Source organism: Ictalurus punctatus, chromosome 5, assembly GCF_001660625.3.
Source record: "Ictalurus punctatus breed USDA103 chromosome 5, Coco_2.0, whole genome shotgun sequence".
Lineage (NCBI taxonomy): Eukaryota > Metazoa > Chordata > Actinopteri > Siluriformes > Ictaluridae > Ictalurus > Ictalurus punctatus.
The window spans coordinates 2,061,346-2,087,536 of NC_030420.2; the positions used below are offsets into that span (position 1 = coordinate 2,061,346).

General features: G+C 44.2%; 1 protein-coding gene across 1 annotated transcript; it reads right to left on the bottom strand.

Moving 5' to 3' along the window:
- Positions 1 to 25,688, bottom strand: olfml2a (olfactomedin-like 2A). The gene is made up of 8 exons (XM_017467459.3): positions 25,396 to 25,688; positions 7,503 to 7,766; positions 6,307 to 6,414; positions 5,219 to 5,395; positions 4,291 to 4,561; positions 2,051 to 2,335; positions 1,747 to 1,938; positions 1 to 1,153 (listed from the first exon to the last, which is right to left on the bottom strand). Exons 1-8 carry the CDS (start codon positions 25,483 to 25,485, stop codon positions 549 to 551), a joined length of 1,992 nt encoding a protein of 663 aa, XP_017322948.2. The 5' UTR covers positions 25,486 to 25,688; the 3' UTR covers positions 1 to 548.
- Between the last annotated feature and the right edge of the window lie 503 nt (positions 25,689 to 26,191).

The window sequence follows — 26,191 nt, forward strand, 5'->3', positions numbered from 1 at the left end:
CAGGAGTTTAACGAATGTTTACTAGGAGACGTAAAAAAAAACAAAAAATTACAAAAAAAACACAAAAAAACCCACACCCTTATTGATCTAACAAACAGCTCTGTCGCTAACGGTCTCCGGAAATATCTACAGTGCAAAAGTCAATTATATTTTACAAACTTTATAGCGTAAATGAGTCATTTACATACACTGATACACCCTTTTTAATACAAGTACCATAAACATCTTATAGGTTTATTAAAATATTATTTATTCTCACAAAATATATAGATTTTTTAAATGTTAACCTTCTTAACGCTGTGTAGCATCATCATTTAAATGTCGGAAGAATTCATTTTTAATGTGCCAACCCTGAATTTTCTCATTTTTCCACTTTCCAAACCACTTTTTTGCGGCACGAACTACACGACGTTGCTCTAGTCGGCATTCGTCGAAGGTCAGAGAGAGTTCGCTTCCCTTGTACGGTTATTATAATCTTCTTTCTATGTATTCCCCTCTTTAAAAAGTCAGATTTCCTGAATTAAAGGTCGAACGCTTTTCCGAGCGTCTCACTGACCCACAAAGTGAAGGTTATAAGTGAGCTGGTGTCCGTTGTCCCAGGCATAGAGCACCTTCTCTTTAGGATTGTAGTCCACCTGGGTGACGAAGGCGTACTCGTTGGTGAACGGGAGCCGCGGCGCCGCCTCGCTGTTGGTGTGCGTGTCATAGGCGTACGCCACCTCGCCCTCTCTCTGGTTGTACACGTCGATGGCGTACAGCACGCCGCACACGACGAAGCAGTTGCCGTACGTGTTGCGCTTCAGGCGCGTCCTCCACGTCGTCTCCTTCTTGGTGGACAGGTCGCTCGGGTCCAGCTTGCTGATGATGATCACCTCCTGCTGCGAGTAGTCGTAGTCCATTGCCGGGTAGATCACCCAGAGGCCGCTCTCGTCCACGGCGAAGTCGATGTCCGAATGGCCGCGCCACTTCCACGGCGTCGTGTCCTCGTAGACGACGTCGTGAAGCAGCGTCCACGCCGCCACGTAGCGCATCCGCAGGTCGTACTTGATGATGTTCTTGGTGAAGGCTCGGTTGTAGTAGAAGGCGCCGTTGTAGACCACGTGACCCGTTCCTATCCAGTTATACGGGAGCTTGTAGAGGTTACTCCAGCGACCTACGATCAGATACAGGAAGTGAGTCAAAACGTCTGCACTATGATTTCACCTGTAAAGTCTACTAGAGTGAGATTTTGGAACAACTTGGAAGCTTGGAATGATAAGACTCTGTCTAACATTTTGGGAAAAATTTGTGTATATACAGCGCCATAGATAAGTATTCACACCCCCTTTCTTAAACCCTTTCATACTTTGTTACAACCTGGAACTGAAATGGATGTAATTGGGATTATGTCATGAATCAACACAATATAGCCCATAATATAGGGGTGGGGCACTGGGGGGGTTGTCAATGTAATTAGTAAATTTTGTACAAATAAAAAAAAAATATATCAAATGAATAGAAATGAGTGCTACATTTGGCAAAAAGCCAATGCTGAGAACACTATCACCACTGTGAAGCATGGTTGTGGTAGCATCGCTGGTTCTTCTCCTCTTTACCCACTGACTTTTGGTAGATGGCCTCGTCTTGTGTCGCATTGTGCCGTATTCGCTCCGATTTTTAATAACGGGATTAATGCCGCTCTGCGGGATGTTCGAAGTTCGGGATTTACCTCATAACCAAACCCAGGAGATTTGGAGCGGTTCCTACCTTGCTTAAAATTGTCCAGGTTGCGAAACTCCACCAGGTTGTTGCCGTAGTAGTAGTTGGTGACGTAGATCTTGTTGTCCTTGGCGACAGGGTCCTTCATCCACGCGCCTTCGTTACGCCCGTAGCTGTGGTGCTTCTCCGGCATCTCCACCGAGGCGATGGTGCCCTCACACTCCAGTGGTTTAATGTACACTGAACAGAGTAACCACACACACACACACACACATTTACACAGTGTTGTTGGATAGAAAGTTTTTGGGAGGTGGGAGGAAACTGGAGAACCCAGAGGAAACCCACGTGTCACCTGTCTTGTTAGAGCCGGGTTGTGCGTTCTTCAGCGACGGTGTGACGGTGATGGTGCGTTTCTCCATCTCTGGGTCTGACTCGGTGGAACTTGTGGTGAAAAGCTCCTCATCGCTGGTGGTTGTTTGTGTGTGTGAGGCAGCTGTTGTTGAAGCAACAGTTGTTGTTGTTGTTGTTCTTGTTGTCTTTGGCAGCACAGGAGTGGTGCCCTCGATGGCCTCCAAGACGAGTTCGGAACCTCCCTTGTCCTCGATTTGGTGCACGTTGTGGGCTTTGGCTGTGTTTTCTTTCAGAGACAAAGGAAGGAGGGAGAAAAGGATTACGACCGAGAGTTCAATGTTTCACCCCGTAGCATCAGAGATTCCACTTCAAAAGCGCTATTGATTATTTATGAGATGTTGCGCTCGTAGTAACTTCCTGCGCTGTAACCGAGTCTATCCCCGCGGTGTTTGCGTTTTCAAGCCGAGCCGGTCTCATGTCGCGCCATGCAAAACACATCTCCGCGAAGACAATGTCGGGGGAGCGAGCCTAATCTGAGCCTGCTCTTCCTGCACCGATGGGGGGGCTCCGTCTGGAACATTAACCACGGGCTCGATGAGAGCCAGACATAAATACAGCAAAACATTATTGTGCATTCAAGTCAAAGAATCCAATTACAACATGACTCCAACAGCGCAAGACAAATGAAGAAACCACTTCAGGGAAGAGGAACAGCGGATCTAAAGCATCTCATACTGAAGACCACGGCGTGCCTTGAAGCTACATGAAATATCACGAGATGTTTGAAGTTCTTCAGGAAATGTAGAATATTCACAGTATGAGAACTCGGTAGCGTTGTTTTTGGTATACTGGATTACATATCTATATATATATATATATATATATATATATATATATCTGGGTTACTGATCGGAAGGTCGAGGATTCAAGCCTCAGCACTGCCAAGCTGCCACTGTTGGGCCCTTGGGCAAGGCCCTTAACCCTCTCTGCTCCAGGGGGCGCTGTATCATGGCTGACCCTGCGCTCTGACCCCAACTTCCTAACATGCTGGGGTACGCGGAGAAAAGAATTTCACTGTGCTGTAACGTCTACGTCATCAATAAAGACTCATTATATAACAATAATAACAATTTGCTTATGTGAATGAGCTTAATTTCGGTCTTGTGGCCACAATCTGCACTCCAAAGCTGGAATAAATGGTGACTTGCAGTATAAAGTGGGCGGGGCTTTTGGTGCGTTGAATATAAGAGATTCCGATCACGTACGGCGAAGCGTAAACTCAGGATTATCACGCAGCCAAGTCGTATTAGCATATTATCATTTTTCTTTCGCTAGGCATGACAGTTTGCCTCTCCTGCATTAAAGCCAGAGACTACGGGGTCGTTTCTTCTGCCTCGGAGCAGTTCTGCTGTTCACAATTACCTCTAACGGCTCTTATGAGGAGAAAATACAAGCGCACAGGGATTATGGACGAGGTTTTATAGAGCGTGTTTTAGAGAAGCAGGATGCCTAAAGCAGATTTCAGCGCATTATAAAACCTCACGGAGGGCGTGGCCCAGCAGGGGGGTGTGGGGGGGTGGGGGGTTTGTGACTTCCTGGCAGTTCTGAATAACAAGTGGCAACCGGAGGTGTTTCGAAGCTGTTCGGCACCGGTAATACACGGCTATCCCTTCCGCTTTCGAATTAACGCCGATTGGGTTCGTTATTATCCTTAATGAAAAACGCAACTACAAATCGGTACAGTGAGAAACTCGCTTACATTAAACACAGAACTTTCGAAACCAGATCTTCCGCCATCGTCCTGTCAGTCAGCTCGCGTCGCTCCCGTCACGTGATGAATGAAGTCTGACTCCCGCTGATCTGTGCTGCGGCTCAGTTTTTAACTGTAGTGTCCGTTCTCTAACCGAACTAAATGATTTTTATCACTATAAACACTCAAAGCGACAGTGGGGGCGGTGCCACAGTGGGGAAGTGATGTAATCGGTGTGCGGCCCCAGCACCGGGAACGCTGGGAACACCGACCATCGCGACAAGCCTGCCCCAAAGCTAACATCGTTTTAATGAAAGCAAGCTGGGTGATGGGATTCATTTAGGTAACAACGAAAGACTTGGCGCTGGTTCTTTAAACAGCATGAGAAGTCAGGAACTCATAACGGAGTGAGTGATTCACGTGGATAAGTGTGTGTGTGTACTCTATAAACTTCCATCGCACAGATAACACACACAGACAAACAAAGGCACCTCTGTCTCCTTTGGACGCGCTGTCCGTCTCTGACTCGTCCGTCCTGGTGGCTTTGTAGTAGGTGATGCCCCTGATGACCCCAGGCTGGTGACCCGCCGGTTTGCTCTTGGGGGTCGGCTCTGGTTTAGCAGGTTTGGGCGTCTTGGGAGGCGGAGGCTCCTTTTTGGGTTTGACGGGTTTCTCTTTGGGAGGCTTTGGAGGCGATTTATCCACCGGGGACTTTTTGTTGGGGGGTTTTACTGCCTCTTTGCCCTTCTTGCTGTCGGTGGCCTGCAATCATACATGAGCCGGTAATCAGTCACAGGACTTTCAATAGCTTGCAAGTGAATGCGAGTGATGACGGTCTCTAGTGAACAAGGGGTTCATTTAAGGTTAAAATACCGTGAAAAGAGAACATGCAAATGAGATCGCTCGTAGTTTGTCTCTTGTGGGCGTGGCCGGTACAGCTTTTGTGTTTTTTTGTTGTTTTTTTTACGTCCAATGAGAAAAGGTAGTACTTCCGTATAAATCTATAGCTTTTAAAGCCTACTAACTCGCTAACGAGTGGGAAAATCGGTTGACTGATTTACGTCACATGCTCGAGTTAGCAAAACAAGCTAACTGTACTTGCTACGTTCTGAAATGGTGGCTTCGTTTTACGTAGAAAACAGAAACAAACGACTGCCTGCATTTTATCTGATTGTTAGTGTGAACGTATTAATATCGATAACTGATCAATAAGTAATTAACTACTCATTAATAACAGTTCATAGCTGTTATATATCTGTAATATGTTCATGCGTGTCTTTGAAATATTGGTTTGTGTTCACGCATAATAAAGGTCACATGACCGGAGACGCACTCTGACTACACTTTAGCGCGACGTCGTATTTGTATTTTGTGTGTTAAGTGTGTTTTGAGTGTATTTCGTGTGTTCGTCAGCGTCACCTGTGCCTTGTTGTCTGTCGTTTCTTTCTTCAGCAGCTGCACTCCCAAGCTGGAGATTTCTTTCTTAATGCTCACCATGATGTCCGAGTAGTTCTCGTACTTCTTCAGCTGATTGGACAGGTTCACGACGCTGTCTCGAACGAAGTCATTCTCACGGCTCAGGTTCGTTTTGATGGTCTGCGGGGGGGAAAGGATCGAACCGCTTTTCTATTTTGTCCAATATTCCATCTAAATCCGTCCGCCCGTCCATCCACCTGCCCATCTTAACCCGCTGTCATTCTTTAATCCGAGGGCCCGTTCACTCGTCCGCCCATGACATGTCTCCCTCCGTTCTCTCCGGCGTTCATTCGTTCATTTACTCCTTTTCTTAATTTTCATTCATCCACTAGTCATCCTTTCATCGTGATATCTGTTCATTCACTCGCACATACTCAATACTCAATAACTCCTTCATTTCATTCATATTCTGCTCTTTCACATATTACGTAATCATCGGGTCCGTTTACTCCTTCATTCGTCCATTCATTCGTTGTTTATTCACCGATTCGTTACGTTTGTTCACACGTTCATTGATATATCCGTTCATTTATTCTTGCACTCCCTCGTTAATTGCTTCATTCATAATCCATCCATGCAGGAATGTATTAAACAATGCATTCGTTTAGATAGATAGATAGATAGATTAATTTACTAATGAATTACTTCATCCATCCATCCATCCATCCATCCAATCCACCCGTCCATTTGTTTACTCACTTATTCATTACCCCACCCGTCCATTCACTTTCACTTGTTATATGAATCTCATTGACACATGTAGTCACACATGTAGTCAGTCACCTCATCCGCTCATTCACTCATTCGTTACACCGTTTATTCATTAATCCACCTTTTCATTTACTTCTCCATTAGTCCATCCACTCCTTCGGTCATGCTTTCATTAATCCACCTGCTCACTCCATACTTCCATTCCTTCATTAATCCAGCCATGCATTCACTCAGTCATTTTCATTTACCCGTTCGTGAATCCGTTCATCCAATCCAACCCCGTTACCCGGTTTTTTTATTAACGTTAGATCGTTACTCACCGCCTCCAGCGTGTTCATCTGAGACACGACTTTATTCATGTACGCATGAACCTTCATCAGATCCATACTGTACAACGTCCCCTCCAGCAAGTCCACCATGGAATGCAGCTACACACACACACACACACACACACATATACATATATACATATATATATATATAAGATGTGTCTGGATGGACAGGCTGTTATCAATGATCCAACTTCCTTTTACAAATCCAGCCGTTGTTTTGAAATCCTTCCTAAAAACATCCTGATGTTATCGGGGAGCCCAGCAGGAAGCTGCGAAGGAAACGTGAGGCGAAACGTCTGTAACTCGAACCTGATGCGTCCCTCTATGAACTCTTTCCTCTTTATTAGTGGCACGGACTGTCTTCCGGGACCAGAAGTGGCACGGTGTACGAGCGTAGGAGTACTGCGTAAAGCATTACAGACCCCTGTTTGTATAGTTAACTTTTTGTCTCGTTAACGTTGCCACGCTTCAGCACTCCTGAGCCTTTCGCTACCGTTTGCTACTTTTTTCAAGTTAAGCATGGAGTTGTAATTAGAGATGGCGCGATGTCGCTTATCGTGTTCCGATACCGGCAGGGATGCAGAATATCCTCGGCAGTCTGATTGAATGAAAAGCGTAAAACGTGACCTCATCGTGACCTTAGGGAACCGTGAGAGTGTGAAGGGAAGATAAAGCGAAGCTTCTCGTCGCGTCCGCAAAAACGAGCAGCAACATGTCCGTTCGGTCCAAACGGAGGAGAACGCGAAGGACGTCGTGACCTGCACAAACGTGAACGCACGTTTCTGACCTCATTAAAATGGTGCTTACTGTTTAAATGGGAAAAAAAGGAGCTTAAGAAAAAGGTAACGGCGTCGCTCTCAAACTACCGTAATTCCTGGAGTAGCCGGTCCACCGTAAAAACACATGCAATGAGGCTCGTGCGTGAAATGTAAGATATAAATAACACCTGCAAGAAGGCACGGAATGTGTTTTAGAGAAAATAAAAAGGATGGTGATCGTTTATGCATTACAATACATATGTATAGTATTTATACAGGTTTTGATTGACCTTTAAACTTTAATCAGGTTTCAAATGATTTCTTAGGCCAGCTTTATAAGGATTTGAGTGTAAAGATGTGTACGCCATACACATACACACAGTTATGCTTTTGTGTGTGTGTGTGTGTGTGTGTGTGTGTGCGTACCTTGAGCAGCTCGGGTGCTTGTTTCCTCAGTTTCTCCGTCCTCCACTCGTTTTCGCAGGGGTTCAGCGAAGAGGGCGGAGCGGTGCACGAGCATTTACAGTCCGATCCTGAGCTCACCGTCTCCACCGCGTAAAAATCGTCCACTTTCAGGGTCCCGTCCCGAAGCCTCGAGCACGCCTCGATGCTCAGCGGCCGCATCACACACTTGCAGCGGCAGTCCGAGCCCTCCGACGTCATCCTCACCGGCTCCACGTCGGCGAAGGCCTGTACGCAGGGGTACGAGATTAGGAGATATGCGGCTGTCTTGTTGTTTGGTATTTAGTGACTCCTCGAAGGTCATCGATTGGTTATAATCTGGAAGACGTATCTCCATTCCTAAATATTTACCCACAAGTCCAGGGACGTACGACTACATGGCAAGGTTATAGTCTCGCTTTGAACGTTTTTATATTATATATATAAATATATACATATATATATATATCACCCAGCCAACTATTTTATTTTAGATGGACTTTCTGAAGAACTCTATGCTTCTACGTGCTTCTGGTTCAAAGAGTTTTCTAGGTATTCCAGATACACAGATCAGCGAGTAAACACAGAACAGGTGCACACATTAGGAGAACGAGCCAATGACAGAATGAGAGAGATTGCTGGTAGGTTTTTAGAAACATTAGTGAGCTGCAAAAATGTTGTGTGAGCAACGTTCTAATAACATTGTGAAGCGATCCCTGTAAAGAATTACAGCAGTTGCAGGAATGTTATCTTTAGAACATTACACCCTGGCCGTCTTAGATCTTGCTGAATACTTCAATGCAGCAAGCGCTCTAGTAACGGTCTCCGTTAGCTGGCCCACGAATTCCCACCCCTATGTTCTGACTTGTATTGTAAAGTCCACTCTCAGACTCTTTCAGCCAGCACTTCAAAATCAAACAAGAGGTCTGATTATGCGCCATGTCATTCCTCCACAACACGACCTCGAGATGTGAACCCTAGGGTTTTTCTGGAAGCCATCGGAGATCAGAATCTCGGAGCAGGGCCTGGCAACATTTCGCTGAAAACGTCAACCTCATGTTCACCTCTCCTCACGAAACGCTGCCATTCAGCTTTTCACCCCAGCGATGCCTCACACACAAGCTTCGGCCATGCCAAGAATCCTGCCTGCAAATCCGTTCTTAATGAATCGTAAATCCATTTGCTTAGGAGAAGAATGAGAGGGGCATCGGCAGCAGGCTACGGAGATCCTGTAAGTATTCGCTCCCTCTGTCTTTCTCTCCATCTGCTAGACATTATATAACATCCATGACTGCTCGCTTGAGTTTTACCGTGGCGCTGGCTTTGAACTTATCCTCACAGGAACTTCCATATATTCACCATCCTGACGAGACTTGATGGAATTTGCATTTGCACCAGTACAGCTCTAATCATCTTGGACATCTCAGTACATCTCCCACGCAACCAAGTACTTTAACTATGCCATAAGGCCGTGACTGGACAGGTACGAAGGTTAACAACATCGCAGGTGCACAGGATCTCGGAGTGTATCTATGGTATGCTGAGGTCTGTATGATGAGATCCACATGCACTTCAACTTCAAAGCCACATGCTTTACCGTTACCATGAACCTACTGACAACCGAAGCGGTTTAAAATAAGCGGCCGTAAAAGTTTACGATGTGTGAAGTTCCACAAGAGCAGTTGTTTTGAAGTTTAGGCTGTTTTGAGGGGGAATGGACACAAGATGATGTCGTTTGTTTCATCAACAGCAGGAATGCGTCTTTCCAAAACATACAGAGGCCACACCTCCTTCACTAAGACTGACCGATATAGAGGCCACACCTCCGTTACTGAGACTGACAGATACAGAGGCCACACCTGCTTCACTGAGACTGATGGATACAGAGACCACACCTCCTTTACTGAGACTGACACATACAGAGGCCACACCTCCTTCACTGAGACTGATGGATACAGAGGCCTCACCTCCTTTAATGAGACTGATGGATACAGAGACCACACCTCCTTCACTGAGACTGATGGATACAGAGGCCTCACCTCCTTTAATGAGACTGATGGATACAGAGACCACACCTCCTTTAGTGAGACTGATGGATACAGAGGCCACACCTCCTTTACTGAGACTGACAGATACAGAGGCCTCACCTCCTTTAATGAGACTGATGGATACAGAGACCACACCTCCTTCACTGAGACTGATGGATACAGAGGCCTCACCTCCTTTAATGAGACTGATGGATACAGAGACCACACCTCCTTCACTGAGACTGATGGATACAGAGGCCACACCTCCTTTACAGAGACTGACAGATACAGAGGCCACACCTCCTTCACTGAGACTGAAGGATACAGAGGCCTCACCTCCTTTAATGAGACTGATGGATACAGAGACCACACCTCCTTCACTGAGACTGATGGATACAGAGGCCACACCTCCTTTACTGAGACTGACAGATACAGAGGCCACACCTGCTTCACTGAGACTGATGGATACAGAGGCCACACCTCCTTTACTGAGACTGACAGATACAGAGGCCACACCTGCTTCACTGAGACTGATGGATACAGAGGCCACACCTCCTTTACTGAGACTGACAGATACAGAGACCACACCTGCTTCACTGAGACTGATGGATACATAGACCATACCTCCTTTACTCAGACTGACAGATACAGAGGCCACACCTCCTTCACTGAGACTGATGGATACATAGACCATACCTCCTTTACTCAGACTGACAGATACAGAGGCCACACCTCCTTCACTGGAACTGACAAGTGCAAAGGCCACAACTCCTTTTATAGAGCCGGGCAGAAGCCACGCCTCCTTCACTGATAGACACAGAGGCCACATGTCCTTCATTGAGCTTCACACCGTCAGAAGCCACACCTCCCTTAATGAGTCTGACCGGCAAAGAAGCCACTAAATCTTCACTGAGACTGGCGGAGACAGAGCCCATACCTCTTTATTTGAAACAGACAGACCGGGAGGCCACGTCTCCTTCTCTGAGACTGACCTTCACAGAGGCCACACCTCCTTCATTAGGACTGACAGGCACAGAGGCCACGCCTCCTGGACTGCAACTGACTGACACAAAGGCCACAGTGCGTTTATTTAAACTTGGAGACACGGTACTCAGCTAATTCTCCATCTGTGTGGTTGTCATTTGATCCGATTTTGTGGCTGGGTTCGGTTTCTCTGGCGTGATCTCTGGTTCAGCGGTTCAGACGGCTTACGGCTGTCATCTTTCCCCCTGAGATTTAGAGATCTCTGCAGAGACCCAAACTGGGCCACATGTGGAACTGGTTACAGCCCGAGATTCTTCACCGTAAGCTCCTGCTGTCTGAGCCGACGTGCTTCAAGACATCCGTTTGTCTGATCTCGTCTCTCGAGTGCCACGTTGTTGTCCGTGTGTGTGTGTGTGTGTGTGTGTGTAATAATACTAATGCAGAGCATTCGATTTGTTTGTTTGATGTTTGGGGTCTGCAGTTTGTTTCTGTAGCTCTGTACTGGCTGCTGTAGCTAATAAGATGCTACGTATCTGCATCCAGCTCTTCAGTGACGTCAGACACATGGCGGCCATCTTGGACAGCCAGGGTTTTTCCGTCGTTCCCAACATCCAATCGCTGATCGCCGCTGTTTGTCCCGCTTCTTAATTCTTCATTCTAAACTCTGTAAATTAAAACGCAAAGATTTTTTGCATTCGCATTTCCCGTGTCTTTCACAGAAACCTGCCAGTCAGTGTCGGGGGCGGGACTATACTATGACGTCACTCACAGTCCACCGCGTTTTAGACTGTCTCGCGGTCACCGGAGATTCACCGCACATTCGAGATTCTCTCTTCTATTTCTCAAAACAATAAACCCCTGAAACCCCCCTGAAGCTAATCTCTCAGGAATGCAGTACAGCAGCGCTTTATAGTGATGAAGTACGTAAGGGACCGTCTAAAAATTGCATGACCTGGACAACTGTGCACGACTCTACCAAGATTACACTCATCTACTTCGCAGGATATCTTCGCAGGATATACTGTATTTATTTTAGTCGTTTATTTAGCATATATTTTGCCAACAGTTATTAAGGCTATACATTTTTAAATGTGATTACACATATAAACAGTTATTATTATGTAAACATTACTGTGCCACATCAAACTACAGAAAAATGCTGTAAAAAAAAAAAAAGAAAAGAGCAATAAATAAATAAATTACAAATGCAAACGGTCATGCCGATATGCAAATGATCGTGCCGATTCAAACAATATGCAAATGACATATTGTGACATCATCTAGAGGCTTTTCGAGCATGCATTAGCTACTTTCCCCTAGAAAAGAGTCACCAACACTGCAATCAGAACCTACCGATACAAACTGAGGCATAGACGGGAAACCTCTCATTAGGCGGGATTAAAACACGAACACCCACACACACACACACACACACACACACACACACACACACACGACAGCGGACTCGGTGTTAATCACACGCTCAAATGACAACCTCTAGCCTCGAGTGTGTTGGAAAAGCCGGGGGAGCAGGAAGAGATTAACACGGCGTTAGTGCTGCTGTGTGAAGCCGGTATCTGAGAAGTTCAGATACATGAACGAGTTCCAGTGTGTCGGCGATTCTGCAGCGCCAGCAAACCCACAATATTCTCTTTTCAAGCAGCACAGAAGGCCCATTATTGCTTTTTTTTTTACAGGATAATTAGGTGAAAGAGCTCTAACATTCACACATCAGAGCCCACTGACTTTCAACAACGAGTCTGTTTGTTAACTCGGATGACTTCACCGAGTCATCTCGATCATGCGCATGCATTCCTGATGCCGTTTCTGATAGACCGCACGACTCTATAAATAAAAGCAATTCGGAGAAGACGTCCCGGCGTTTTTTTTTCCCTTTCTGAATAAAGCGCTGCGTCTCGAACGCGTGCCTTCGCGTTTGTGCTTTGATCGGCGCTGTTGGATTCTGTGATCTGATTGGTCCGAAGTGGTTTTTCTACAACAGCTGCTAATCGCACGTTTATATCAATGCAGTCGTTTTAACGTTATCGTTCGTATAAGGACTGGAACGCTGGACTCTCCACGTGAAACGGGATTTTTTTCGAAAACGTGCGTGGGTGTTTTACGGAAGGAGTCTCCAGTGTCAGCGCGTTATAAATGTAAGTTTTCAGACATCTTCGGGATGGAGCAGTTTACGCTGTGCAGTCTCTCGGTGACATTTTTTTGCGTTACTAAGTCGGTCCCTCCAGGATTTCGTGATTTTGCGATCGCAGAAACGAACGCAAAATCGAGGAAACGCCGCAATATCCGGACGACCTATACGCAATATTTTTCAAAATCACCGCGGATCCGGGCCGAGACCCGTCATGTGACGTCATCGCGACGCGCGCTCGGTCAACGCCCCGTGCGCCGAACACGAATACAGCTAAAAGGCCTTCGCTTACCAACAAACATCACCGCGAAAGACCGCGCGGAACTATTGTGTGCGATTGCAATCCGAGTAGTTTTTCGCCAGAACAAATCGCGAAAATCTCTGCGAGTTGTATCGCAATTTTTTTTAAAACGCCGCAGCAAAATCGGATATCTCTGGCCGCAACAATCGCTAAAAAACTCCTGGAATCCTGTACGGTTCGAGAGAACCGAACCTGGTGCAGGAGAAAGACGAGAACAGGGACCACCTCGTTTCGGGAGCGTTCCATGACTGTAACTATAAATGGATAAATAGCGTGACGTTTCATTCTTTCAAAATTGTAGTTTGTAGAAATTGTAGGTATAAGAGGAATAAAACACTTCAGGACGTACTGTTATAGGGAAATAATCAACTTCAGGGAGGTCACAGTAACTGCGCCTCATCACACCGTCGATTATTTCACTATAACCGCATGGCACGGAGTGTTTCATTCCCCGCTTTTCGCAAAATGTTTTCAGGAAGTATTTCTGAATTTAAATAAGGTTTTGTTTGCAAGCTTGTCTTAACATCAAGAGCCCCGAAAGGACGAGATCTCACGTCTCTAAAAGAAAAAAAGAAAAAAAACCCCAACACGCTTGTTTCCAGAATCTGTTCTGTCACCTGTCGCTCACACCGTCGCCAGAATAGCTTCAGAGCAGACCACACAGGGACGCGACAAGACACCGAGCACTCACGCCGTTTCCCGACAGGACGTCCAAATGTGCATACTGACCCAAATGGAAACAATTATAGTAGTCCCTTGGTGGAAAGTTTGTGAGATCAGTCCGATCTCACGACTGAGTCCTTGGGCAAGCCTCCGATTCGCCTCTGTGAAAAGATTTTCCATTAAACACTTAAAAATTTTCCATTCAACGCTTTCCCATGAAGATCTTTTTAATCCCTCTGAATTCAGTCGCTGATCCAGAAACCCATTCAGGAAACATGTTTATATTGTATAATTAATTTCTCATGTGTTTTTCTGATGAGATTCTGGGGCTACTTTGTCGGTTGGCGCTGTCGTTCCTGTAAGACGTCAGGGTCGCGTGTTACCATGGTGCCACATGGAAAGGCCCTTATGACTCCTTCTATGCAAAGGAGATTCTCTGTGGAACGGACTGCAAAATAGGGACGACTCGCTGAATTAACGATGAGTTAATAGTTATAATTAGACGGGAATATTTTATGATATGGCAGTGAGGACAGTGTTTGATGGTTGTAATGATTAGAAATGCTCATATAATAAACCCCAAGGTTCCAGAATGTTCTGGGCGTTTTCATTTCCGACCGAATCTATTTAAATCATTACGGCTGTTCATGTCTTAGGTAAAACTGGACATGACATTGTTTGATAGTAGATCAAACGCTCGTTTCTCCATAAACGAGTGGTGTAAAGCCTGAGAAACGCACTCTATCTGCTCTCTGAAACACTCGTTAAGGATTAATCACCCATTTATTAATGTCAGACAGACTATTTGTACATTCTAAGTAGATCAGAGGTTCAAAATTTGATATAGAGACTGTATGTCAGAGTATGAGGGGATACTTGGGCCGGGTCAAAATTCACCAGGACCACACTGAGAAAGTATGTAAAGGTTAATATAATCAAAACCTTTCAAGAATCTCAAACGTCAGGGACAACGAATGTTCGCACGTAGCGGTGTACAAGGCAGTTATAACGAAAGACATGCATGTCGTCATTTTAAACACACTGTTATTCACACTTTTCTTTCAGTTTGATGATCCCCAGAGTCGCCGAATCGGTTCTTAAAATGCTCGTACGTCAAAATTCGCATCTAAACTCTTTCTAACTCTTTCGAAGCGGTTAACAACCGGCACATTTTACAGCGTTAAGATACTTGAAAGTGTGGAGGAGAGGTACATTTTATTTTCCAGCTTAAAGACTACGGTCGTGGTTAATAAAGACACGTCGACGTCGCTGAGGAATCCAGACGGACGTTATCTTAGTAGAGCTGAAGAAATGCCAAAGCAGGTCGAAGAATATAACCGCTACTGAAGATGGAATTCACGGTTTTAACACACACACACACACACATCATTAGCCCAGGAGTGTGAATCATCCCCGGACTAGTTTAGCGAAGACTCGTTGATTTTGGTTGTACACCACGACATTCCTCCTCAAACTGTTTCTATCTAAGTCTGTGCTCTCACACATGAGCTGGACCAGGTCAGAAAAGAAACGGATCCAATAAAAAAATCCGGATACAATAAAATAGTATAAAACGTCTATTACGGTACTCTTTTTTTTTTTTTTACATACAGAACACACCAGTAGCTATACTGTGAAGAATCGCAAATTCTTTGAAAGTACCGAAGAACGAGAAACAGGACGGTTTACACATTCAGCTTAGAAAGAACTACAAAAAAAAAACCCTCATTGAGCTAACTAACATCAAACACGAGCTTGACGATTGGTTTAAAAGCAGGAAACAGGATATTGTGTTCTATACTGTATGTTTATTATGCATATACACCGATCAGCCATAATGTTAAAACCACCTGTACCACCAAAACAGCTCCGACTCGATCGGATTGAGATCTGGGGAATTCGGAGGCCGAGTCAACACCTTGAACTCTTTGTCATGTTCCTCAAACCGTTCCTGAACAATTTTCAGTCTCAGAGCGCGTTATCCTGATGAAAGAGGTCACTGCCGTTAGTTACAAGGTTAAAACCTGCCCCAGTTCTATCCCAGCCCACACTGTAATCTCGTTACGTAACCCCCCCCCCCCCCCCCCCCAGCAATTAAACGAGAATCCGGTACAGTCACGCACCAGATTTAATTATTCAATCAATCCAGGGAATTTATAAATACAAACAGGGTCTGATCACAGGTTGGCTCTTTGTCTATTTATCAGAGAAAGAGCATTCACGTGTGCGCTGCCAACAATTCCTCACTACGGTTTATTACTTCAAAGCGCAGTCTTGTCATCTTGATTAAATTTTTGTTTACACTAATCTTTCCCTTGGCTCCTGATGTGGATCCTGCAGCTTGAACATACGCTCTTCTCTTTTCCAGAAGCCCTGAGAGACCCTGTGACCATCTTGGAGATCCACGACTCTGACACTGAACAGAAATTAGAGATAAAAATGAGCGCAGAGGAAGAGGTCGTACTCCGAGAAACCGCTGGCGGCCAAAAATTCAGACAACATCCAGCGACCGGCAGCTTCTGTGGCAGACCACGGGCCAAAATATCGCTTTTTTAAGAAGAAACGTCGAGCGTGTAGCATTAAAAAAAGCGTAAAGTTGGCGCTATTTAGCAAGCATGTGGCTCCGGTCGCTATACTGACCAATAATTAGCCGATCACCTAGCAAGCTATTCACACAATCCCTTCAGTCTCTGAGTGGAACAGAGGCCAAGTTCTGACTATTTATAATTTGTACAGATAAACAGAAGTCATAGCTATCACAGATCGGTTTATATTTGATCTTTTTCTTGGATTTGGACACATACATGGTTAGCCAAACATCTCTCTCATGAAGTGCAGTAACAGGTTCACGAGTCCTAAAACACGGCCCTTCATACGGCAGCACACGAGATCCTAAAGAGAGTTAGCGCTAATTAGCTGAGTGCAGGAATAAGATTTGTTTTTTAAAACAATACTTTCTGAGGAAACTGTTTACTATTCTATGAACAAAATACGCAGTAAGCAGGAAGTGTAATTACTACGGCGTTTGTTTTTGTTTACTGTTTCGTTGGAGAGTTAGCTAGCTTGCTAATTCGTGCGCTAATTCGTAGATCGGACACGAAAGGCAGATCGTCAACAAATATACGATGTACGAAAGCTAAAATCCCACCTATTTAGAAAAGTAAAGCATCAAAAAAAAATTTTTTTTTTTAAATAACGCATAATGTGTATAAAGAACTTTTTTAATAGAACACAAAATAAGGCATAAATTTTACAAGAAAATCAAACAAAATATAATATATAAAACAATAAATAGGAAACAAAAATCAAATGCCTAGCATCAGAGTCTTTTAGCATACGCTAATCACTGCTTAGCCGATCAACAGGCACTCAGATGCTCACTTCTTTTACAGCTAGCTAAAATAATACTGAAATGTGGCTACTTATAATATGTTAAAGTTATATCATTATAAATGTTTAAGATATTTCTTTACTATTTTAATTTTTTAAAAAAATAAAGGATAACGTTAGCTATATTTAGCATTCTTGTGCCTCTGTCAGTCAGGCGCTCTTAGCCCAATAAAGTTAGCATCGTGGTTTGTGTAGTGCTTTTTTTGTAGCCTACACTTACCACTAATCAGCTAGCATGCTATTCATAAAATCCCTACTTTTAAAGGAAAGTAAAAATAAATAATAAAGTTAGCATCCTTTTGAGGCTTCTGCTAAGAGTGTGGATTGATGTAGATGGCTGCATGTGCCGTGCGCGAACAGATATATGGCTCTTAATAAACATAAACGTAACCAAAGATTTAAAAAAATAAACGAGTCTGGAGGAACAGGTGCAGATGATTGAATTTCTCAAGCAGCCAGCAACCGTCAGCTTCTCCGGCAGTCCGCAGGATAAAATAACGCTGGATGTTTGTCAGAAGCCACAATGTGCCTACACGTTTCCTGCTAAAGAGTCATCACACATGCTCAAAAGTGTCTATGTTAGCATTGGTTCATGTCAGACAGCATTCTGAGGTTTGGTGGCTATTTTTTTCAGTGATATACGTCTCCATCAGCGGTCTGGACGTTACGCGCGGCGGTCACTGCGGTCGCTGGTCAGAAAAGGTCACACGTGTTTATGTTTAGCTTCTGATCCGGTGCCTCGGGAGGAGAGATCCCGGTGGCGTAGGGTTTTATTTTGACTTCAGTTTCGACAGTTTTATACTAAATATCAATAATATATTAGGCTGAAATAGTTAAAAAATATAGAATATAAGAAAGCTGATGAGAATAACCAATCAGGGTCGGTTTCTGACCTTGTCACCATGGTTACAAGCAATTTTTACCTCAGAAAATTGTACCAAAACATTAATTTCATATGCACAGGGACTTTTTTCTTGCTATTAGCTGTTAGCTCCCTTTCCATTTGTTGCAATTGCTAAGAAAACAATGTTTCATTTAGATTTGGGGTTTTTTTTTTCAAAACGCCCACACCTTTCATGTTTGAATTGAACAATAATTACATAATTCGCTTGAGTTGTTATGGCGATGAAACAATGCCACCCCGAAGCAGATCCAATCAAACCGACTCTTTTGTGGTGGAAAAACTACGTTCTGTTCTTTTTTAGCTTCCTTGACGACGGTTTCTTGTTTCGCTGTTCTTCCGGGAAAAACAGACGTTCCCTCATTACTCCACCCTTCCCTTCATTTCTATTTCTGCTACTGTTTTCTACTATATTTTAGGTGACTGGACGCAAGCTGTGTTGCTAATGGACAAAAATAAATCGTCCGTTCACTCATCATGCTACATCACAGGACAGCTGGACACACTCGATGGAAACGGTTAACTGCCTACTTCCTAATACACGAGCTCAGGATTGGTCAGTGTCCCTCTGATTGACAGGGGAGAGAAACTAACGCCGTCCCGCCCACCCAGAAAGCATGGCCAAGACGGAAAAAAAACACAACACGGAGAAATCTCTAAACTCATCTGTCTTGAAGATGTCTGAAAAGATGTCTGACACTGGAGGGCCAGATTATGATGGCTAGACGACTGATTTAGAGCATTTCCAAAACAGCAGGTCTTGTGGGGTGTTTCTAGTATGCAGTGGTTAGTACCTACCAAAAAGTGTCATTCTTTTACTTGGGGAAGAGACGGCACCAGGATGCACTATGGGAAGAAGGCAAGCTGGCGGAGGAAGTGTGATGCTGTGGGGAATGTTCTGCTGGGAAATCCTGGCATTCATGTGGATGTTACTTTGACCCGTTCCACCTACCTAAACCAAGTACACCCCTTCATGGCATCGGTATTCCATAATGGCAGTGACCTCTTTCAGCAGGATGATGCGCCCTGCAACACTGCAAAAATTGCTCAGGAACGGTTTGAGGAACATGACAAAGAGTTCAAGGTGTTGACTCGGCCTCCAAATTCCCCAGATCGCAAGCGTCTCCGATCGAGCGTCTGTGCGACAAGTCCGACCCATAGAGGCACCACCTCACAACTTACAGGACTTAAAGGATCCGCTGCTAACGTCTTGATGCCAGATACCACAGCACACCTTCAGAGGTCTCGCGGAGTCCATGCGTCGACGGGTCCGAGCTGTTTTGGTGGCACAAGGAGACTGGGACCTACACGATATTCCGCGGGTGGCTTTAATGTTTTGGCTGGTCGGTGTATAATATAATACATTGCAAAAATAATAAATAAATCCATTTTAAAAACGTTATAATAATATTAAATTATTTGTAAACTATGTTAAACCTTCTACAAAAAAGCTCTGCTGCAGGTGTCAGATGTGGTAACTAATGAATAAAAATAAATCAGTTGTGTGGAAACACGACACAGGAGACGAGAGAGGAGACGGGGGTTTTTTTCTCCCCCATCTGGGACAAAAAACACTTGTGAGCCCTTTGGCCTTTATTGTTGTTGGGAGATCTTAGCTAACCGATCAGGTTTACAAAGCTATACCGAGGGGTTTTCCTAATCACAAAGCAGCAAACATGCAATTAGTTCGCGCAAAAGAAAGCGTGACTATCAGATGGAATACGGGTTAAAGGGCAGTCTGACTCCTACACAGAGTCAGAGTGTGTGTGTGTGTGTGAGTGTGTGTGTGTGTGTGAGAGGGCAGGGTGTGTTGGTGTGGTGTGTGGTGTGGGAGAGGCAGTGGCACTCCAAAGAGCAACAGCTGTGTAAGCACAACTGCATTGTTTTTAACCCCAGTGGAGTCGCTCCATCTCCTCCTATTACAGTCCTGGGCTTGGTGCCCACACACACACACACACACACACACTATCTCATCACTATGTCACTCAGAGACATCTATCTCAACACCATTAGTTTCCACATTTAATCACCTGAACCTTGTTTTATTTTTATTCAGTCGGAAAGAAACGTTGCCTCAACGTTGTTCTGACGTTCTCTTCAGCTTCAAGCGCGCAAAATAACACGTGGCTCCGTTTACTCGCGCGATCCCACCGGTTATTCTGTCCGAGATCAAGGTCTTACGTTTCGCGCGATCCTCAGAAAACAAGTCGAGATAACGAACAGAACTAGATTTTGATTTACTGAAACCTTCTTTCACAAGGAGCTGAAAAACGGCAATAAAGGGATTAAAGTGAACTTGTGCTTAACGACTAAAAACGTCTTAAAGATCGCTTTTCAGCTGATAAGGGGATAGAAAGGAAGGAGGAATAAAGGAAGGAGAAAAAAGAATAAAGATTAAAGAAGAGGTTTACGTTCCCTCCATACAGTGTGCTGTTCACTGAGTGCGATGCTAGTGCTGGGAAGTTAGCGGTTAATGCTAAGTGCATTTACAGTGTCATTTTAGTCATACGGAGACTTTTCTTGCGAATTCTCCAACACATCTGAGGTAAATGTTGACGTTCTCGATACTTTTGTCTCATTTCTAGAGTCATTCTGCTTCACTGAATGCAATTTTACTCCATTTGAATGTTTTTCGTGAAACCTTGTGGATGCAACATGGAACAATACACTCATTAGCTTGTTTTATTTGTTAGGAAAGTTAGTCAGAAATATCCTTGTTTCGCTACCTGGCTAGCTAACAGAAACTCTATAGCTATAGCTTCACACCGGACCTTTGCCTTGCTAGGTTAATTTTCGTGTTCTTCTTAAATACTAGATAATTATACGGTGTGTCATCTTAGTATCAGGTAGTTTTGGAGTGAATTTTGAACCACAATGAAACACAAGCCACATTAGGAAATTAGCAAAACAGAAATCAGACATGGCCGCTAGTTAGTGATTAGCCGTGTATTTATTTTGGTAACCCAAGAAATTTGGGTTATATGTTCACCGATTCGATGCTAAACTAAGTATTTAAAGCACAATCTTTCATTTTACATTCAAGGAATTTTTGACAATTTTTTAACATAAGTACATTTCAGGCTATGTAGCATATCACGGACAGTTAATGTTGCTAAAGTGCTTAGCAGGTTTGACGTAATTTTTTCCAGTGGTGTTTTGGTTACAGATGTGCGCTGTTTGACAGGTCTTTCACAGCTATTTTTTTTTTTTGGTCGAGATCACAGGACAGACGGATTATTATTAATAATGGACGCCGGTCTGGACTCGATCGGTTAAACCCAGACCACATGTAGCTCTCAGAGTCAGGACCAAACACGACTTTCAACTTTCTCTGCCTGATTATTGACAGAGGAGCCATAAATGGAGCGATCAGGACGTGTGGAAATGTGAGCAGTGAGACAGTTCGTGCAGACAGACAGGTGCCAGAGACACACTCTCTGTGAAGAATGTGGGAGAAAAGCCATTTCTGTACTGCAGGTTCATTCAGCCGCATCCTCAATAAACCATCATCAGAGCACCTGCTCTCTCTGTCTTTCTCTCAACCTGTCTGTCTTTCCCTGTCTCTCTCTCTATCAGTCTCAGTCTCCCACACTCACTGTCACTCTGTCTTTCTCTCAATTTTGTCTCTCCTTCTCCATCTCTCTCTATCAGTCTCTCTCTGCCACACTCACTGTCATTCTGTCTTTCTCTCAGCTTGTCTGTCGTTCTCTGTCTCTCACGATCATTCTCTCTCTCCCACACTGTCTCTTTTGTTCTCTTAACCTGTCTCTCTTTCTCTGTCTCTCTCTATCAGTCTCTCTTTCTTTCTCCCTTTCCCTCAATGTCGCTTTCTCTCAACCTGTCTCTCTTTCTGTCTCTATCCCACACTGTCTCTTTCATTCTCTTAACCTCTATCTCTCTCTGTCTCTCTTTTCTTTTTATCCCTCAATGACTTTTTCTTTCTATCAGTCTCTCTCTCACACTCACTGTCCCTCTGTCTTTCTCTCAACCTGTCTCTCTCCTTCACACTCTCCTTCATTCTCTTAACCTGTCTCTCTTTTTCTGTCTCTCTCACACTCACTGTCCCTCTGTCTTTCTCTCAACCTGTCTCTCTCCTTCACACTCTCCTTCATTCTCTTAACCTGTCTCTCTTTTTCTGTCTCTCTCACACTCACTGTCCCTCTGTCTTTCTCTCAACCCGTCTCCCAGTCTCTTGTTCTGTCTGTCTCTCAACCTGTCTCTCCTTCTCTGCCTCTCTATATCTCCCACCCTCACGATCCTTCTGTACTTCTCTCAACCTGTCTCTCCTTCTCTGTCTCTCTCTCTAAACGTCTCTCTCTCCAAACTTCACTGCCTGTTTCTCAATCTCTTGTCGCGCTTTCTCTTTCTCTCGCTGTGTCTCTCTTTCTCTGGTGCTTTATCTTTCTCCCTCACTACGTTTCTCTTTCTATTACTCTGACTGTCTCTATATTTTACTCTTTTAATCTCTCTCTCTCTCTCTCTGTGGGTCTCTGTCTAGATCTCAATCAGTCCCTATCTCATTGCCTCTTTGTCTCTCTGTCTCTGTCACTGTATCTCTCACTAGTCTCTCTGTCCCTCCCTGTCTCCCTCTCTTTCTCTCTATATCTGTCGATCTGGTTTTTCCCCTCCATCTGCTTCACTTTAAGTGTAAACGGGTTCATCAGGGCAGGTGTCGCTCAGACGTTCGCGTTTCTACACTAATGACCAGTCCGAGGAGTTGTGGGTTCAAATCCCGGCATGATGCTTCAACTCTCGACCCTCCATCTCTGTGCTTGGACTGGATTCTGCCTCTCTTTTAAGTCGTGCCAAATGAATAAGTGTGCTTTAACGCATGAATAATTCAGTGCTCACATTCTTCATCAGCGAGATAAAGTGGACCGCTCCGAGTTACACGCGTCCGCAGAGAGGATTTAAACGTCAACAACTCTCTAAGGAGCCTTATTTCAGGACCTGCGCTCATTTCCTCCCGAATCGCAAAAACGCTTCGTGACGAAAGTGTGACGTGATCCCGGACTGTGTCGATCTTTCTGCCAATTCAAATACTCCACATTCCCTCCAATTACTCGTACTTAAAGAAATTAGCCAGCACGGTTCAAGCGGCACTGTGGGAGTGAGTTAATGACCCGTAGGAGCTTGGAGGATCTCGGCTTGGGACAGGGTGTGCCACTGAGCCGTGAGGTTTGAGGACTTTCCTCCTCTAAATCACCTGATAGTCAGGACGAGGAACAACAGAGCATAGAAGGAACAACAGTACAGGAAGAAATGAACAGCAATGAGAATAATGTTAATGACATCACTGTCAGTTGGTGTTTAATCATCTCTCTCTCTCTTCCTGTCTCTCTCTCTCTCTTCCTGTCTCTCTCTCTCTCTTTTTCCCTCTCTCTGTCTCTTTCTGTCTTGCTCCCTCTCTCCCTGTCCCTCTCTCTCTCTCTGTGTCTCGTTCTGTCTTGCTTTCTCTCTCTCCCTGTCTCTCTCTCTCTCCCTGTCTCTCTCTCTCTCTTTTTCCCTCTCTCTGTCTCTTTCTGTCTTGCTCCCTCTCTCCCTGTCCCTCTCTCTCTCTGTGTGTCTCGTTCTGTCTTGCTTTCTCTCTCTCCCTGTCTCTCTCTCTCTCCCTGTCTCTCTCTCTCTCTTTTTCCCTCTCTCTGTCTCTTTCTGTCTTGCTCTCTCTCTTCCTGTCTCTCTCTCTCTCTTTTTCCCTCTCTCTGTCTCTTTCTGTCTTGCTCCCTCTCTCCCTGTCCCTCTCTCTCTCTCTCTGTGTCTCGTTCTGTCTTGCTCTCTCTCTTTCCCTGTCTCTCTCTCTCTCTCCCTGTCTCTCTCTTTTCCCCTCTCTCTGTCTCTTTCTGTCTTGCTCTCTCTCTCTTCCCCCCTCTCTGTCTCTCTCACGCCCTCTCTCTCTGTCTCTTTCTGTCTTGCTCACTCTCTCCCTCTCTATTTTTCTTTCTTTCTCCCTCTATTTACCTATTAGTGTCTCTCTCTATCTCTTTTTCTCTCTATCTACCCGTCTCTCTGTCATTTTTGCCTTCTCTTTCTTTGCCAGTCTCTATGTCTATCTGTCTCTCTGTCACTGCCTCTGTCTGTCTCTCTGTCCCGCTTTCTGTCTCTCTTCAACCGTCTTGTTCTCTGTCTATCTCTTTCTATTTATCACTACCTGTCTCTCTCTTCTTGTTTTCAGCTCTCTTTCTGTCTGTCTGTCTTGCTTTGTGCTTGTCTCTCTTTCATTCTGTTTCTCGTTGTCTGTCTCTACTTTGTCTGTCTTTCTGTCTCTCATCTCGTTTTTGTCTCTCTCTCTCTCTTTCTCTGTTTCTTGTTGTCTCTTTTTCTGTCACTCTCACCTTAACTCTGTAGTCTGTCTCACTTCGGCTGTCTTTTTCTCGTTACATCAGTCTTTGTAATCTTTCTCTCCTTCAATGTCTCGCACTCAGCTGGCTCACTTGGATGAAATTTGGCATGTTTTCTTCTCTCTTTGTCTTTACTTGTTTCTCTCTGTCGGGTTTCTCTGCCTGTCTCCCTGTCTGTCCTTCCCTCCTTTCTCTTTTCAGCTTCTATTTCTTTTGCTCTATCTACCTGCCCATCTCTCTGTCTGCTTTTTGTTTCTCTGTCTGTCTCTCTCCAGTCTGTCTCTCTTAGACTGCCTCGTTCTCTTTTTATATCTGTCTGTGTTTACTTTTCCCAAATTTCCACTAAGGGATCAATAAAGAACACCTATCTATCTATCTATCTATCTATCTATCTATCTATCCATCCATTTACCTACCTATCTATTCTTTTCCCTATCTATCTATCTATCTATCTATCTATCTGTCTATCTATCTCTGTTTTCTTCTTTGTTTCTCTTCTCTGTCTCTCTTTTTGTTTTTATCTTTCAGTCTCTCTCTCTCTCAGTCTTTCTTCTTTACTCTCTCTCTCTGTCTGTATCATCTGCCTCACATTTAAACACATCTTTCATTTGCTAAGTGAATAAATAACAATCTAAATATAACTGTTCATGTTCTTCGATGTTGCTTTAGCCAAAGCGAATAGTGGAAGAAAGGCGAGAGAGAGAGAGAGAGAGAGAGAGAGAGAGAGAGAGAGAGAGAGAGAGAGAGAGAGAGGAACTCATTTCCACACTCAGATTTTTGGAAATCCCTCTGGAATGAATGTTATGCTTGAAATATCTTAGAAGTGTAGTTTTTTGGGGTTTTTTAACTGCTTCACCTCCTACAGCTTGAGCTGCACACACATCTGAGTCGGAACGTCTGTTTTGGGTTTGTAAGGAAAAGGTTGAGAATGTAAATGAACTTTGTGCATGGAGCAGAGATCTTAAACAGCACGTGAAGAGCCTGGCTTAATTACATTGAGGTGCCAATAGTTTTGCAAGCAGTCGCTATCTAGCAGTCCTCCGATCATCACGCGTTGCACGAATGTACTACATTACCGGGTGCCAATATTTATGGCCCTTCATGCACACCATTCAAGCGCCTTACCTTACTCAGAGCGCCGACGTGCTGACTCAAGACGAGCATCGTGACCGCGCACGTGAGAATCCGCATCGTGTTCTTCCAAAGAAAGACCATTTAAATAAAAAAAATTAAATAAAAATCAAAACTATATATAAAATGATCACACTACAAATTTTTCTTTTTGTTGTTGTTGATGTTGTTGTTGTTTATTGTTTAGAGGACGCAGCGCGAGCACCGCGAACACCTGCAGACTTCCAGACCTCCGTCGCGCGCCTCTTCACCTCTCCATGTCTCAGCACGCGCGCTTCGCGGTGTTGTGCGGTGCGCGCGGACTCGCAGCTTCCAGCACCACGTGACGCGTCAGGAGGGGCGTGGTCACAACCAAAAGACAACAAAAACAGAGAAAATGAACACTGAAATATTGCAGTAATGATTGGTTTGATTTGATTGATCAGCAAGAATATAAATAAATAATATAATATAATATAATATAATTTGAAATTAATGAAACATTCATTTAAAAATGTATAAATACTTTTCCTAGTATTTTTTTTTATTATTATTAAACGTATAAAATTGATCATAAATGCATCCAGAACATGTCTGATGTAGTTTTTAGGCCTGCAGATAAACTGAATCCAGAATGAGTTTCTAACAACTTACTGAGCACTTGTGTAGGTGCAGGAGGGACTTTTACACATCCCTCTGTGATATACAGCCTACACTATATGGGCAAAAGTATGTGCGCCATCTGTCGGTTAATGTGAGGAATGTATTTATTGCAACCAAATAAATAAGTAAATAAAACAGTCGAGTTTTA